At 36.6% G+C, this 16,632-nt stretch overlaps 2 protein-coding genes across 5 annotated transcripts in view; one reads left to right on the forward strand and one right to left on the reverse strand.

Annotated features, from left to right (window-relative positions):
* Window positions 1–281: 281 nt before the first annotated feature.
* GOLT1B (golgi transport 1B) lies at window positions 282–12,623 on the reverse strand. The gene is made up of 5 exons (XM_017662320.3): window positions 12,457–12,623; window positions 7,118–7,209; window positions 5,574–5,752; window positions 4,611–4,692; window positions 282–2,773 (listed from the first exon to the last, which is right to left on the reverse strand). Exons 1-5 carry the CDS (start codon window positions 12,479–12,481, stop codon window positions 2,735–2,737), a joined length of 417 nt encoding a protein of 138 aa, XP_017517809.1. The 5' UTR covers window positions 12,482–12,623; the 3' UTR covers window positions 282–2,734.
* Window positions 12,624–12,732: 109 nt separating this feature from the next.
* RECQL (RecQ like helicase) overlaps window positions 12,733–16,632 on the forward strand; it is a 37,909-nt gene continuing 34,009 nt past the window's right edge. Inside the window, exons 1-2 of one of the 4 annotated variants that reach the window (XM_017662293.3) lie at window positions 12,733–12,837; window positions 16,420–16,467. In XM_017662293.3, the coding sequence (XP_017517782.2) occupies window positions 16,452–16,467 (16 nt within the window). In that variant the 5' untranslated portion in view covers window positions 12,733–12,837; window positions 16,420–16,451. Of the gene's footprint in view, window positions 12,871–13,617; window positions 13,637–13,878; window positions 13,963–16,419; window positions 16,468–16,632 lie in introns of those variants that run through there. The other 3 variants (XM_017662292.3, XM_017662295.3, XM_017662294.3) reach the window with 3 other exon arrangements.

The following is a 16,632-nucleotide window of genomic DNA, read 5'->3' on the forward strand; positions in this document are numbered from 1 at the left end:
AATTATGTTTTGATAAGTTTATGATGATGGGGTCCCCCATGATGGGATTAATGTCCTTGTAAGAGGAAGCAAAACCAGGGCTCTCTCTCTGCGGCACGAGGACACAGCAAGAAGGCAGCCATCTGCAACCAAAAGAGGGTCTCGCCAGGAACCGAATCTATGAGCACCTTTGTTTTGGACTTCCTGGCATCCAGAAGGGTGAGAAATAAATGTCTGCTGTTCAGACCACCCCGTCTATGGAATTTTGTTATAGCAGGCCAAGCTGACTAAGACAACCACCATTCATAGAAAAGTACCCTTTTATTGAGAGGTAAGACAAGTGTATTTACAATATTCAATTGTTAGGTCATATAATCTGACTGTGAGGCTTTTTAAATCAGCAGTTATTTCAGGAATTACAATTTAAAAGGGGAAAAAAAATTCCAAGTATGTTTCTGTTACAGAAAATACATTTGAACAATGCCAGGAACACTTAAGGCTAAGTAGTATTAGACCTTTTCCTCCACCTTTATAGCAATAATCAATGTATTTTTTTTTTTTGTCACAAAGACAGAAGGCTCGTTTTGGAAAGGAAGAAACAATACAATGCACAGTGCTTTCTGTCAGAAGACTAGTATGTTTAAAAATAGAGCCTTATCAATGGATTTGAATAAGAAATATATACTGCTGCCAAACAGTCCCAAATTCACATTTGAGATTAACTGTGGACTCATTTAAAACTGAAAACTGCTCCAGCCTCTCAATCTTACTAAGGACTGGGAGATTATCAAATCCCTTATATGCTTCTGTCTATTAATGCTCTCTGAAATAAGATTGTTGAAAAAGAGATTTCTGTTACAGTGCAAAGAACATTTTGATAGGAATCCTACAAAGAAGCTGTTAAATAATACAGATGTTCCTTACATTAACAGATACTGTTCTTGCTCTAAAAAGAATTATCTAGCCACTGTAAATAATATGGGTCAGTCAACAATATGTATAACAGAGTCCAACAGGGCAACTTACGTAAGTCAATCCCCAAAATATGTATATACTTGACACTCTCCAAGGGAGGATATTACTTGTTTGAAGAACATTAGACACAACACTAGGATTCTTATTAGTCTATGAACTACTGAGGTAGGAGTCTCATTCTGTCAATATTATCTATTTTCACAGATTATGTCATAAGTCAAATGCCAGTACCAAAAAGACAGTAATCCACAAGACTGAACCATTAGACTATATACCAAGTCTTTCCTTCTTTAGATGAGCAAGGTTGAGAGTTCTCTGTGTATCAAAAGATTTTAACTAAAAATAACATGTGCTGTAATATATTTTGTAGACATATTTGTAAATAAAAACCACAAATTTCAATTATGATTTGATGGATTGAAAACTTTTCAACTGTTTAAAAAAGAAAGCAAACAGTGCAATCACTAGTGATAAAACAAATAGTACTATGGGTGTTGAAATGTGTTTCTACATCTATCAAAAAAAGCTGTCACCTTGAAAAACTACTAATGAAGAAACAACCACTGTTTCTTACTGCCTATCAAGCAGCAGTGGTAAAAAAAAATAACACAGTTTTTTTAGTGTCGTGTTTTTAAGAAACTATAGCCAGTTTAATTACAGTAAAGTAACTTTAGCATGTGAACTCAGATATATTCTCCATGAAGTCAGGATGAAGAGTGATCACATGAAACAAACATCATGCATATTGATTTTTATGCTATGAAAAAGCTGCAAATAAAAGGAAAGCTCAGTTTACATGATATCCATTTACAAGTAGCTATAAGTTTAACCTTTCAACATGATACAACTTAAAATAAACATTACCAATAGTTGTTTTAATTTATGAAAAGCAAAATAATAAACCACTGCTAAAATTTAAAAAGGAGAAAAACTACATCATGATGTGGAAAAATCTATTTGGTTTGCATCATCATTATCTTAAAAGACTATTCAGTGAAACAAGCTATGTAACAGACTACTTCATGGCCAAGAATGCTTTTTTGTTAAATGCTTACATATAATGAATGACACAGATACCCAAGTCAGACTCCCAAGAAGTAGGAATATTTCCAAAGTGTGTTGCTAACCAAAAAAGTGCTTAGTCAGTTATAATTTAAGGAACTAAAAGCTTGTAAAGAATGACCTTTGCACATTCCAACAGAGAATATCTAGTTCAGATTTTCATCTGGCTTTAAAATATTAAGTTTCGGAAGAACCACAAAAGTTTTATTTTAACAATATGTTTACCAAAAAAAGTGACTGATACGTCAAAACCGGGTTTTCATCCATTAAAATGATTTAATCCTATCTAACTCATGCACCCCTTTCAGAGAGACAGTGCAACTGGAAGTATTTTTTGCCATTCCAGTGAACATTTCTAAAAGGCAAATGCACCTTCAAAATAAAACAAAAAGAAACAGGCACGACAGTTCTCTAAGGATGGCTGTGTTTCACACACTGTGGAAAAATGATAAAAGTTGCCTTCAAGAGTTTCAATATGTATTGTGACACAGAATTCACCTCCTTCAGTTTGCTTGCTGACCTCTTAGATCACTTGGACTAGAAGCTTGTTTCCACTGCTTCTTTGTTAACTGCAATTGGTACTTTGTGGACTATACATTTTAAACTTCTGTAAAGAATATTACAAGCTATTTCATGTAATTTAATTTTGTGCTGGATATTCTTCCAAGGATTTTATAAATAATACAATATTTTAAATGAGTCTTCAATTCACTTGTTGTTATACCATATTGTTGCTTTCTCCAACTTTATCTACAAACTGCAAGGAGAAGAAAAACATAATTAAAGGAAAAGCACATGTCATTATAAAACCTATCAACATTTTAAGGGTTGATTTAAAAACCAACTTTATAAGAAAATCTGTGGCTATTTGAAGTGTGACTGAAAATGATTAATCCAGTACTCTTCACCACCATCTTCTGACACATAATGTGTATAAAAAAATTTTTTTTTTCTGAAAGTTGTTTTTGCATGACATGTTATATATATGACTTTAAGGGGTGCAACACGAGAAAATGCAACACAATGAATAAAGTAATTAGGAAAAATGAAGTTAACACTGCTAGCTTAACAACGACAACAAAAAAAAGCTGGAATGTCAGCCATTCATGCATTAACGAACCCAATAAGATATTTCAACTAACCAATACTGTGGGTCTCTTCTGGGCCTATGTAGTCTTTGAACAAAGAGATTTAACTCCATTAAGTTCAATAATTAACAACAGTTACTGACTCAAAATACTTTAAATGTGCATTCTAGATTTCAGACTGACAGTGGCCATGACATTAAAAATAGATGTAATGATGCAAGCATAGAGTTATAATTACTGAATATACATTTTAACACATATTAATGTAAGTGGTTATTTCTTTGGTTACTTGAGCCCCAAATAGACAGCACTGGGCATTCTTCAGCATTCCAGATGGTGACACAAATATTGTAACAAAGTAATTAGTGGCGATATTAAAAGTTATATAACCCAAGTGGTTATATACTGTTAAAATCTAGCATTCATTTAAACCTTTCTTTCATTTCTCTATTCATATTTTTAGTCAAGCATTTATTGTAATGAAGTAGTAATAATAGGAAACAATTGATAGCATTGGGTGTCCACTTATGCAAATACTGAAGAGTCCTTAAATTAAGGACATGAATAACGATTACAACTCTATAACCTGACAATCCAGTAAACTTAAATTCCATAAATAAAACTGATTACTGTATGAGTTCTGAGATGAATGCAAATGAAACCAGGATACACCCCTATACCGAGGTTCCAACATTTTCGATTATCACAAATAGGTGACTGGCACACTGAAACTAAAAGTTGCAATGAAAGTACTCAGATTCATTAGTGTTAAGGTAAATTTAGGTGGAGAGAAAGCACAACATTCCCCAAAGTTCACCTCAAATATCTATGTCATCTGGGCTGGAAGGTTCTGACTCTAAACTGACTTGGGACTGGAGCCTTACGGTGGTACCTAATATTCAGTGGGGAAGCCATCCTTTAGCTTTTCGAGAATTCAAAAAATGCTATGGACTGTCTCTCTAGAAACATCTATAAAAATCTGTGAAAACTTTGGAAAGTTGATGGCTTGCCCTAGAGACACAACTTTGACAAGATTGTTCAAACTGTGGACAGAGCTGGGAACAGAATTTTACTATCTGACTCCCTGTATAATAGTGTTTCATTTAATTATCTAATGCACTCCATTTGGTGATATAGTCTAAGAAAAACTTTATAAGACATAAGAGATAATTCTTTTACATTACTGTGTTTAAAAATTAGAGATCATATAAAAGTTAATTGAAAAGTACCTAGAACTCTCAAAGAGAAAGGTATCAATCTGAGTTACATTAAAAAATAGAGAACAATATTAAAAAATGGATATGACGAAACAAAATTTCAAGGTCATAGGTTAGCGGTGGTTATTTTCTCTGGTATTCATCATAACCATGATCTACGTGAGGCAATCATTTATATCATAATAAAAAATATCAATCATGTATCAATTACTCAAATTTCTAGAATAACATCAAGGAGTATTTATTTTAATGGTTTAAAAATTGTGTTTCTAAATGCATGATTACTTACTGATCTAATTCCAGGTAAATTCAAGAGGGACCCAAGGACTGGCACTCTTCTAATAAAGCCAATGATCACAGGAAAGAAGCCCCTAAAGGGAAAATGACAGTTCTTAGAACTTACACATTCTGTGTTACCAAAATCAATCACTAATCAAGTAAAAACAATCGACCCTGCAAATATTTTGAATGTTTTAGACTTCAAACTTCAGTCAACATTTTTTACCTCTCCCTGGATTTGATCCTTTCCTTAATTATGCTTCTATAATATACTGCATATATATCTACAAGGGCATTACTACCATATCCTACGGGTATCCTTACAGTCTATTTTCCATATTAGAAACAAGAGATTCTCTAAGTGCAGATCTGGCATTCAATTAATTTTTATGTCTCCCATGGGTAACACAGTGCCTGGCAGATAAAAATGATACGTGTTTCTTGAATAAATAATTAAGCCAACCTTACTTGAAAGTATGTTCTCATTTGCACACTATTATTCAATCACTCAGTAACTGGTGAAATATTTATAAAATATTAACTGATCAAATTCTCCCATAGTGTATTTGATACAAAGTTGTCTCATATGTAAATGCACTAAAGAAATTAAGAAGTGGCAGTAACTATGTAGTGTTAGGTTCTATATATTAAAGTGTTAGATCTATCTATATATCTATCACTGTTCAGTTGATGAAAATATAGCAAACATAAAGACAGTGTCTTAAAAATGCCAATTCGAAACTACTTTGCAAGGTAATTTATACCCTTACACAGGCAATCACCAACATTTGATAAATGTTTTTATAGTTGATTAAATTATCTATAAGTGCAATAAAAGATTCAACATAAAGAGCCACATAAGAAAATTATAGTGTTCTTACTCATGCTGATGGCAATATTTGGGTATTTATAGTACGTATTTGACATACAGGTTTATTGAAAGAGAAAAAATAAAATGAAATGATTGCCTTACCTGAATAAGAGAAAAAATCCATAAATTTCAAAGATCATGCCTATCAAAGGCCAACCAATAAGGACTACAAATACACCACCCAGGAAAAATCCTGTAGCTTTCATTTTATGTTTTTGGAAGAAGAATCTGAATGTTCTTTCTAAACCAATCACAAAAGCCAAGCCAGCCACAAATAAAACCTGGAAGAAAAAGAATGCGACATAAAAAAAGTAGTCAAACGTACTGCATACACTGGAAAAGGTCAAAGCTAAATATAATAAAAGGAAGTACATGTTGCTTTTGATGTGAGCTATGGGGCAGAGAAAGCTCCTGTGAGGCAGAACCACGGGGCGGGCTAAGCATGTTAAAGTTGGAATTGTATCCCCTCTTCTCAGTCCTCTTCTATCTTGATTAAATGGAGAAAAAGGGAAACAAAGAGAAATTAGATGCTACCAGGGGGCACCTGCACCTACAGTGGTTTAACCACGTTGAGCTAGACGTAGACGGCTTGGTCCAGCAGATGAGTGGCAAGGCAGAGGAGGGGAGCTGCCCACACATGCGTCCCCCGAAGGTACTCCTGGCTCCCCACACTGCACCGCGGGCCGCGGGGGATCCTATGGATGAAACACTGACGGCCAAGTTGTAGTAGAAAAAACAATGCAAAGCCAGGAACAGGATTCTAGTTTTACTAGAAATAAAAGCACAGCCAGGTGTTCTCAAATATACATGTATTTTGTATGTCTTCAGACAGTGGACAAGATATGGTGATTTATGAAAAGTTTGCTTTTTTTACCCGTTTCATTCCCAAATACTTGCCTTTTTTCCTTAACTTTCTTTAGTGAAAAATATTTCACCAAAGTATCTATTAAGCCTGGTGGTTAAGCTTCATATTCTGAGATTCCAATTCCATTTATGTTATTATTTATTAAAACACCAATTCTGAACAATTTTGTTATTCTTTATAGTTTCCAATTTCCAATTAAAAGTCCAATGGTAATATATATTTCAAAAGATATTTAATCATTGTTCAGTGACTTTATTGCCCTCTTAGATGGGTTATTATTTATTTCTAGAACTTGTGCACAACCTCCACATATGAACAGAACAGACTTTCCAAATAAACAATATGCACACTTTTCATAGCAAGCCAACTACAATAGAGATATGTTTTGAAAAAGTTTAAAAGGTTCTTAGCAATGTTTATTTTATGCTATTGACCCAAATATGAAATCTCAGATGCTAAAGTCAAAACATATTATTAAATTTACGAAGAAATGGGACCTACCAAGTCATTTACTTTGAATTCCTATTTTAGAGCCAGCCTTGACTTAATCTATTGTAAATTATGTATCAAATACTTAGCGAAGTTATGGATTTAGAAGACCTCATTAAGTGTTCACCTTTTACTTGAACAGAAAGCTAACAGGTTTTGTTCCTGATGAAAGAGACTGTAACAGGAATCTTTACATGAGTAATAGTGAATTACTTCCCCCAAATTTAATAGCAGGTATATTTGTCATTAAAATATCCTTATGAATTTAGTTAATATATATTGAAAAACTCACATTTCCAATAGCCAGCAGTGCTTTGTCAAAAAAGAGGATCATTCCAAAGAACAGGAAAAATACTCCAAATCCTGTTAATCCCATTCCAATTTCTGCAATATAAGTTACATGGTTAAGGGTAGAGAAAAAATTAAAGTTACATTAAAATCCCTGTAAACTGAGAAAGAACAGTTTTCAGTTTTTCTTTTGGCTGATATAAGGTAATGGCTCCCCAACACTGCAGGTTAACTTTATGATATTTCTTTTAGATCTATAACAAATTCAATCAACATCAGCAAATTTCCTCAAAATTTAAAATATGAACAGAAATTTCTAAGCCTTAAATAAGAGAGCATTTCTTCCCACAAACATACCCATAATAGAGAAAGATAAATTAGGATTCTAAACCTTTGGTTATACATTTTCCCCCTCCCAGGAACCCTTTTGACATCAGATATAAATACACAGGTTTACTTTTACTATTCGTCTCCTTTCACATTCTATGACTATAATTTATATGCACAAAATGTGTAGTTCATTCTTTCCCCTCTTAAACATTAATTCCTTCTTTAACCCATTAGAAATGCTATGGTGGGTCAGCACAGTATATTTTACTTAACTACATACTCCTCACAGTGGCAACAGGAAATATTCTGAGAATCAGGTAGCTGCCTCTTCAAGTTAGTTTTCAAATGGTTCGGCAGCTCTTTTAACTTCTTGATGACTTATCATGGATTTACCTTCTACAAATTTATCTAAATGATGAATCCACTTACATATTTAGTGTAATAGTCCTAAAATCACCCCTCCGAAGTTTGAAAGAACATGTTTTACCTAGTATTAATATTCTGGGTTTTTACTCTTTCATTCAAAAATGAGGAATTACTGATCAACTCCTAGATGCCAGCAAGTGTTTGGGTACTGAGTATATAGTGCTGAACCCAGTCTATGTTCATTCCCCATACATAAGACTAATAATTTTATTTCCTTCATGTTCTCTAGGACTTTTTATTCTGAAGTGTCTTACCTTCCTAAGGTTAAAGTTGCATTTTTCTGTAATTGCTACAAAGCACAATATGCTAAGCCACCTCCTTTATCATTTTAGTTTTGTTTTCAGGAAATAGTCAGCAATCCTTACTTTACCTAGAAGCACTAACCACATAAATATCAGAGCAGAAACCACCATATTTTTGGAAACACACAATTGTAAATACATATTAGTGACTTCTGATCTGTTAACTTCTGTGCCTTGGTTCCAGAAGGCTAATTTCTAGGTCACAGCAACTTAAAAAAATTTTAAGCCACATAAAATGTTCTGATGAGTTGCACATTTATATCCCATACTCAGTTACGGTTAACTCCTACTGTCTATTCCAGCTACCTTTTTCTCCTAAGTTTCAGTCTAAAAGAATTTAGCTACCTGCCCATAAATATACCAGGAAGTGTATTCCATAGACACAAATTCCTGTGAAAATTAGAGACTGATATTTTCATGCTTAAATGCCTTAAGAGAACTTATCAAGGTAACTGTCTGGATGTCAGACATAATTTCCTAGAGAAATGTATGGACAGAAGAACAAGTAAAATTCTATTACATAACTATTTAGTAGTTAGAATTTAATCACTGTTAGCTAAAGTTATTTGAATATAGTGAAATCTTTTCACAAATTATTGTGATTACATAAAAATTTGAGGTGTTTATTCATCAGAAAGGAAATTACATGGAAATATACCTACTTATATTGAAAATTTACCATGAATTAGCCATTGAGAAATGCTTTAGATATCTTATACACCTTAATCCTCCTGGTACTAGTGTAAGGTAGGCATCACTGCATCATTTTAGAGATGGCAGGATATTGAGTTTTGGAGAACTGACTTAATTTGCCTAAAGTCACACTTCTGGTGAAGCATTTGAACTCAGGGTCTATTTGAATTCAACACCCCTGTGCTTGACCAATTATGCCATAACACTTCCCACACAACTTTTTTTCGGGTTAAATATGTTTGGTTGAAAAAAACCCTCAAGGGCATGAACTTCTGTGGCAAGTGTTTTTAGGCAATTCAAGTTTAATATGATTAGTTTGTTTCCTGACATAACCGAGTATGGGTCAACAGAACTATTAAAAATTGGCTGAAGGGAAAAAGGACAATGCCTGAATATGGTTTTAGATCTAATGAAGTTTTTAATATAAATATGTTGTAAATCCTTTAGCAAAAGTGTGAGGTAAAAAAGTAGCATCTGCCTCATGTTTCATATGATCAACCAAAGACTCAGAGAGAACAGTAACTTAACCTTTATCACAGAATCAGCAAATGTGCATATGAAGAGAGGGAGAAGGGGAGGAGGCTGACGGTGGTGTGGAGTCCGGCTAGAATTAAAATCCAGTCTTTGGACTCCATTATAACTTAGAACTCTAACAGGGGAACCAGAAGATCCCCCCTACTTTGTCCAGTGTAGTCCAGCAGGGGACAGTTTCCTGAAACACGTTTGCTCAAATTGGCCCGGTAGGATGTTGCCAACTTAGTCCATAATGTGAATGGGTCAAAAGTCTCTAATTGGCTTCACTGTGCCATTTTCTCAAACCCAGAATCCCCTTCTTCCCTATGTCTGTGCATTCATAAACCCCCTGGTTAATAAAGCCCTACAGAGATGCCCTTTCACCACTACAATCATATCCAAGCAAATTTATATTCCTCTTGCAACTATCATAGCTTCATCTCTTGTCTGTCTGTGTGTGTGTTTGAAGAACAATCTGATAAAAGCAATCTAATAAAACTAATTTATCTAAAATAGCTTATTGTGGAAATTTTGTAAGGAAAAGATATGCTTAATCTGATAGCAATCATTAGCATTTTGGTATCTCATTTAAAAATTTTAAAATCACCACTATATTTCTTCCTATGCCCTTTTAAAAACTGAAAATGTCTTAATAAAGAACTCAACTGAGTATTAATCAAATCAAACACCTCAAATGAATATCATGGTAGCATTCTAGGCACTGTGACATAATGAAGTAAGGTTTTAGAGGGAGCACAGGAACTGCCCCATCTGACCCTCTCAATAAATCCTTTCTTTTTTTTGCGGGGAGAGGGAATGGAGGGGTGCTATTACAGAATCTTTCAAAACAATCATAAATTGCTGTTTACTCTGTTCTAATCAATGCTTGGTCACCTTTTCCCAGAATCAGAATCCCAGAATCTTGGCAAATCAATTGAATGACCAATTCCTGCAGTCAAACACACACACAAACACCATTTGAAAGAGCTTTTGATTCATTAATCATGTTGAGTTCCAGTCCGCTCTCCTACCTAAAATATTTGGCAACGAGCAGCAAGTATAATTTCATCTATTTCATCAATTTAATGATGTGATATGCAGCCCGTATTCCAACCCATCCCCCTTGTTCTGGTTTTTAAGGACATAAATCAGGCATTTATACTAGAATCACTATACACTAGACTTTTATAGGATTTAATTTTTAAGGATATAAATCAGGCACTTGTACTAGAGAATCTCTATGCACTGGACACATTTTAATAAAAATTATTACATACTTTTATCTATGTAATAATCACAGACTCAGATTGATAGGAGTACCCTTACCTCACTAGTTAGATAGGAAAATTGTAGAAATTACTTCCTGAGTAATTAGCAGAATTAGAAATAAATTTATGCATACAATTCTGTTAATTTCCTTGGACAACCTAATTTTAATTTTGGATTTCAATCAAGAGGAACAGAGTACTGTGAATCATAAAGAAATCAGGCTCTGAATATCCTGCACAATGTCTCAAAAAAAAAATCAATGCATAATTTTATAGGATACATATTTACCTCCTGTTGAAACTATTTTTGTTATGAAAGAATTTCAACATCCTAAGAGAGATCACAAAGTTTACATCAGGTCTTCTTAGATGCTAGTAAGGTACCGTAGAAAGACCAAAGATTTTTGAGCCAGCAGACCTGGGATCTAGACTTGCTTTTGCCTCTTATACCACATACTGAATTTCTTCTGAACCTCCTTTAATGTATACATGTGATACATTTCTCTCTGCCTTACAGCACTGTTTTAAGAATGAAGTGTAATGATTTATATGAAAGTACTTGGTAAACTCAAAGATGCCTTTATGCATTTGCTAGTTTTTATTCTAACAGTAAACAAACAAGAAAATATATCTATACTTAATGTTTTCAGACAGGAGCAGGTGAGGAAAATAGACCAAAATGGGCACGCTTCCTGTGCCAGGACAGGTGGCCCCGAGGTGAACACTCAGTCCAACCCCAAGAAGGAAGGGCGCCTGACTGGGGTAGTAGTAAATGTAGGAGACCTTAGATGCTCTGTTTAGTTCAAGTCAGCCATGCCTTGAACCCAAACCTTAAGACCCACTTTAAATTAGCGCATTTTATATGATGTTCTATTTTCATTTCAGCTGGCCGTTTAATTCTTAAAAATCTTGAAAATCCAAGCAAGTAGACTGAATTAAGAAACGAAGGGCATGGCAGATAAAGCAAAGTGAGACAAAAAGGCTATTACCACTATCAAAAGGAAGGATGCACCCAGTTGGGCAGATATAAAAAACTTAAAAACGACAAAAAAGGGGTAAAGTGGAAATATTACAGTGAAAGAAAGGAAAGAGCAATGCTACCTTACAGATAAGTCAGGCCTGCAGAACTCTGTGGCAGGCAGAAAGAGGTATTAAATTAGTAATAAGCCACAAAGCACCATGTACAATACAATGAAATAAATCTTTCAAACACAAAGTGGCTTTTTACTATTGCGGAAACATTAGGTGGTAAAAAAGTGAAGTCGTCTTAAGGGATTCTGGAAAGTTGCTTCCTGTGGTGCCAGAGGCGAATAGTCAAGTTATTTAAGTGTAAGCTTAATTCCAAAAAGAGCCTACAATAGGTGAGATTTAAAATGCCACTTTCCAAGCAACCAGTCAGTAACTCGTAGAGAGCCCCAAGAATGTCAAATGCAGAAACGTCCCCAAGAGCGGGCTGCGCGCATCGTGCAGCAAACTTTCTCCTGCGGCGGGTCCGCAAGAACAAAGCGCAGTCTCACTGGGAGTGAGCGCGGGGCGACCCTGGCGAGAGGCGGACGCTCGGCGAAAGCTCCCCCTTCCCAGCTCGGGCGTCTCCCCTGCTCGGGCGTCTACCGCGGCCAGATCGCCACTGCAAGCCAGCCCTCGCCTCCTCTGGGCACCCCTCCCGATCCCCGCAGCCCCAGCTCAGACTCCCGGCCACCGCCCCACAACGTGGAGCTTCATTCATTGACCAGGGCGAGGGGCAAGACGGAGGGGACCCAGCCTCAGCGAGGGGTGTGCGGGGCCAGGCCGGGCCCCGGGGCAGTGCTTACTCTGGGTATCCGTTAAGGAGATCATGGCTGCAGTGGTGAGGGCCGCGGCGAAAGCACCTCGGGGCCGCCAGGGTGTGAAGCCCAGTAGGGGCAAATGAAGCCGGGAAGCAGCTCAGTCGAGAGCCGCCACGTCTTCCGGAAACACGCAGCCACCCCCACCCCAGATTAAGGACGCTTCTCATTGGCTAAACCTGCCGCCAATATAAACCAATCACCAGTTGTATTGTTCGGTGACTCGCACGGGGCCACACCCCCTACCAATTAGAGAAGGGCGTTACTTGCAATTGGTTGAATGGGCCGACCCGGAAGGGTGGGTGTCCCCAGCTGGGGAGAAGGGAAATCCCGGTGGCGGGAAGTTTTCACTCGGGAGCGGCCGATCCGGTGCGTAGCGGTCCTGAGTCTGTGCGCTCTGGGGTAGGAGACTGGGGAGACGCGGATGGGTGTCCCTTAACCCCTGTGGGGAGGTTCTGGGGTAACTCCTGTACCAGTTTGAAAGAGTTAATCCTTCCTTTTCCTGCCTGAGAGGCTGGCCTGTCACTGATCACTTCCTTTCGCCAGTATCTTGGCGCTGGGACAGGGGCGTTAATCGTCCCAACTCTGATGGACTCGGGCCTTTAGAGGCACCTTCGTCTGCCTGGGGCCTCTTTAGCTGCAGCATTTTCCATGCAGGAAGCTTGGTCACCAAACCCTGTTTATTGGCCACCACCATTTATTGGGAAACACCACTGGGGAGAACTGAGCGAAAGGGAGGGTATTATTAAATTGCTCTTGCTTCTAAACGCAAGTGATGGGAAGTGAGGGGATGTGTGTCTCATTGAGCTTGGGCCCCTTAGTGTCATTTCCTCCAGCATCATATTTCTTATGACTGCTGTCAGGAGTCCAGAAATAGCAGAAGTGAAGCCAATGAATCACCGAAGTAGTAATTAGTGAACGCTGATTGTGCACACACCAAAAAGATAGTTCTTGAGCCAGGAGAACTCGAACCAGAACATGAAATGAGACACGGGGTATATTGTTCTTGCAGCGCTCATAGTGAGAAGGCAGGGACGGTTTATTCTTGACAGTGATAGGTTATAATATTAGTGAAAGGGAATTGATTAGTAGTTGCTTCATTTCAACCTTGGGAAGCAGTTAAAGTTTTGCTTATGTTCTCCAGAGGCATAAACAAGAAACGAACCAGGTAAAGTTAGTCGTGTAAAATAGGCTGAATTAAACTTTGTACCACTAAACTGGTTTTGTCTGCTCGGAATTTTCAAGGCTGGTCTCTGTTTTGAATTCTAACAGTTCTTCCTTTTGGTCCTCTTTCAGCAGGTCGAGAGTATGACCAACCGGTCTAGTTTTAGTCTCCGTTACCATTATTAATGTAGTCAGGCTGCAAAAACACATATTCACTGTTTCCGTTGTTGAGTCACTCAGCTGGAGGGCCATGAGGTCACCGTCTTCATCATTTCTGGGTTATTGTTGATTTCATCCAGCTGTCTGATCTTCATGACTGCTATTTGGCATGTGAGTGGCTGTCGGCAGGCACTTAAAACCCTCTAGTGTACAGTGATTAGAGAAGTTAATATGAGGACTGTAAGAGAATAATAGGCAAGGACTGGAAAATTCCCAGGAGCAGAGCTTCCCAGGAGCCAAGGTTTAACCAGTTAAATAATTCAATTTGTTGTGATTTTTAAAAGCTCTTAATAGGTGCAGTGTGATGCATTATCAATCATATAGTCTCCTGCTTACTTAGGGCGGATGAACCTTGAGGATGTTTTATTTCCGTAGGCAGTATTGTTGGGTGAGCTTCCACCTAATTAGGCCTCTATATGATGTAAGCAATCAGGTAATTTAATGACAGTCATTTCTATAGAAATGAAAAAAAAAAGGTTAACAGTTAAAAGCAAATTATAAATTAAGTTTCTGTGTTTGGAGAACAACCAGTTGAAAAAATTTCTAGATGTCAGGTTCTAAGCATTTTCAAATGGAGCGAGGGCAGGCAGCAGCGACCTGACAGATCTTCCCAGTTTCCATGTTTGAATGTCATTGATGATCTTTCTGAGCAGCCACATAACCACAGGCATGAAGATTGTCCACACATGAGCTGTTGTGATGGTTTCTCTGCAGTTTATGTCAAGTTGCCCAGCTTTAGCTTGCATGGCTTGGGGAAAAGGGCAGTTTTACTTTATAGTGATTCCAAGATTGGGAGAAAATTGCAAATGCTAGTTTGGAGAGTTCTGGCCAAATATTGAAGGAAATTAGAAGAATTCAGGAGCCAGTCCAGTTTATAGGTAGAAAACGAAACTTCAAAAACAATTAAGAGTACTAGAGTCTGACATCCATAAATGTATTACTGAAACATAATTTTGTCTTTGTATTGTAGTCCGGCTGAAAAAACACGTATTCACTGTTTCTGTAGTTGAGTCACTCAGCTGTCTCTTGTTAAATTCTTTGTTTTGAATTCTATTTTGTCTAATTTAAGTATTTCTACTCCAGCTCTATTTGCACTTCTATTTGCATGGACTATCTTTTTCTGTTCCTTCATGTTCAGTGTGTGTTTCTTTAGGTCTGAAGTGAATGTCTTCTTGGCACCATACAGATTGGTCTTCTTTTTTAATCCATTCTTCACCCTTTGTTTCTTTGATTAAGCATTTAGTCCGTTTACATTTAAAGTAACTATTAATAGGTATATACTTATTGTCATGTTGTTAATTGTTTCCTAGTTGTTTTGTAGTTCCCTATTTCTTGTTTTTCTTGCTCTCTTCCTTTGGGATTTGATGATTTCCTGTAGTGTCATGCATTCCCATCTCTTACTTTTTGTGTATCTGTTACAGCTTTTTCACTTGTGGGTATCTTGAGGTTCATATATATCCTCCTACATATATACAGTCTATATTAGGTTGATGGTTACTTAAGTTTGAACACATTCTAAAAGCGCTACTTTAAAAAATATTTGTCCCCTCTCATTTTATGTATATGATGTCATATTTGTGTTTTGTTTCATGTTTCTCCCCTTTTCAACAGAATAGGGACTTACCAGTTCAAAACACAGTTATGTAAAATAAAGCCAGCTTAAAATGCAGAAGAAGCAGAGCTCAGCTCCAGGAAACATTTACCCCCAAACACCGGGGTTGGTGAGAAAATAGCTCAGTGGGCCCTGGGGTAGCAGCACCTGGTTGCTCACAGGCATCAAGTTGTTGGGTGTGTGTGTGGTGTTCCCTCTTTGGATCCCACTTCTGCCACCATTAAATGTCAGAAGTTCAGAAATAGCAGCTAGTGAATCACTGAAGTAATAATTAATAAAAGTTTATTGTGCACACACCAAAAGGAAAATTTGCAAGCCAGGAGAATTCAAACCAAAACATGGAACGAGGCTCTGGGGTATATTGTTACAAAACAGCTTATATAGTGAGAAGGCAATGACTGTTATTCACAGTAATTGGTTATAATATTAACATTTCTTAAGTGATAGGGTATTAGTTGTTGGTTACCTCATATCAACCTTGGGAAATGGTTAAAGTTATGTTATGATTTCCAGTGGCATAAACCAGCAATGACCCAGGTCAAGTTGTCTTACAATATAAGATAAATTAAGCTTTGTATGACTGAACTGGTTTTTGTCTGCTCAGGAAATTTTCAGTGCTGGTCTCTGTTCGTTTGTTTTATTTTAACAATATCTAGCTTAATATTTCTGTCTGGAAGGCCTGCTATAACTCATTCATTTCTGAACATATTTTATGTTGAATTATCCTTTGCTATTAAATCATATTTCAGTAAGGAGTTTATGAGCAGTTTTTTAATGGTGTCAGCAAAAGAGGTATTTAAAATAATGGGGGAAAATGGTTATTATATTCTTTTATATGGATGGAGATAGCCTCTGATTTCAATCTTTCTAACATTTTTTGTGCTTAGTGACAGGTTATCATACATTCAATAGTACTGTTTAAAAAATTATTGATATGATTTTTCTTTTCTTTTTAGAAAGAAATTTGGATTTCCACTTCAATTTCAGAATGGCATCCATTTCAGGTTAGTGGAAATGATTACATTTTGCAGTTCATTCTGTTATATTTCTAATTGCATGTTCTTTGAAAAAAGAAATAGAATTTTCTTTGTACCTTCCTCTCAATTTTACTGTGAACCTTCAGTGGTCTAAAATGGTCTAAAAGAGTCTTCATAAAAATAAATAAGTAA

Source organism: Manis javanica, chromosome 15 (genome assembly GCF_040802235.1).
Source record: "Manis javanica isolate MJ-LG chromosome 15, MJ_LKY, whole genome shotgun sequence".
NCBI lineage: Eukaryota > Metazoa > Chordata > Mammalia > Pholidota > Manidae > Manis > Manis javanica.

Excerpts from the sequence above, each read along its gene's own strand:
- GOLT1B (XM_017662320.3), bottom strand. The coding sequence starts at position 12,481 with ATGATCTCCTTAACGGATACCCAGA. Across the intron at positions 7,210-12,456 it reads CTCCTTAACGGATACCCAGA|AAATTGGAATGGGATTAACA; the intron begins GTAAGCACTGCC and ends CTTATATTGCAG. Across the intron at positions 2,774-4,610 it reads ATTTACCTGGAATTAGATCA|TTTGTAGATAAAGTTGGAGA; the intron begins GTAAGTAATCAT and ends TTCTCCTTGCAG.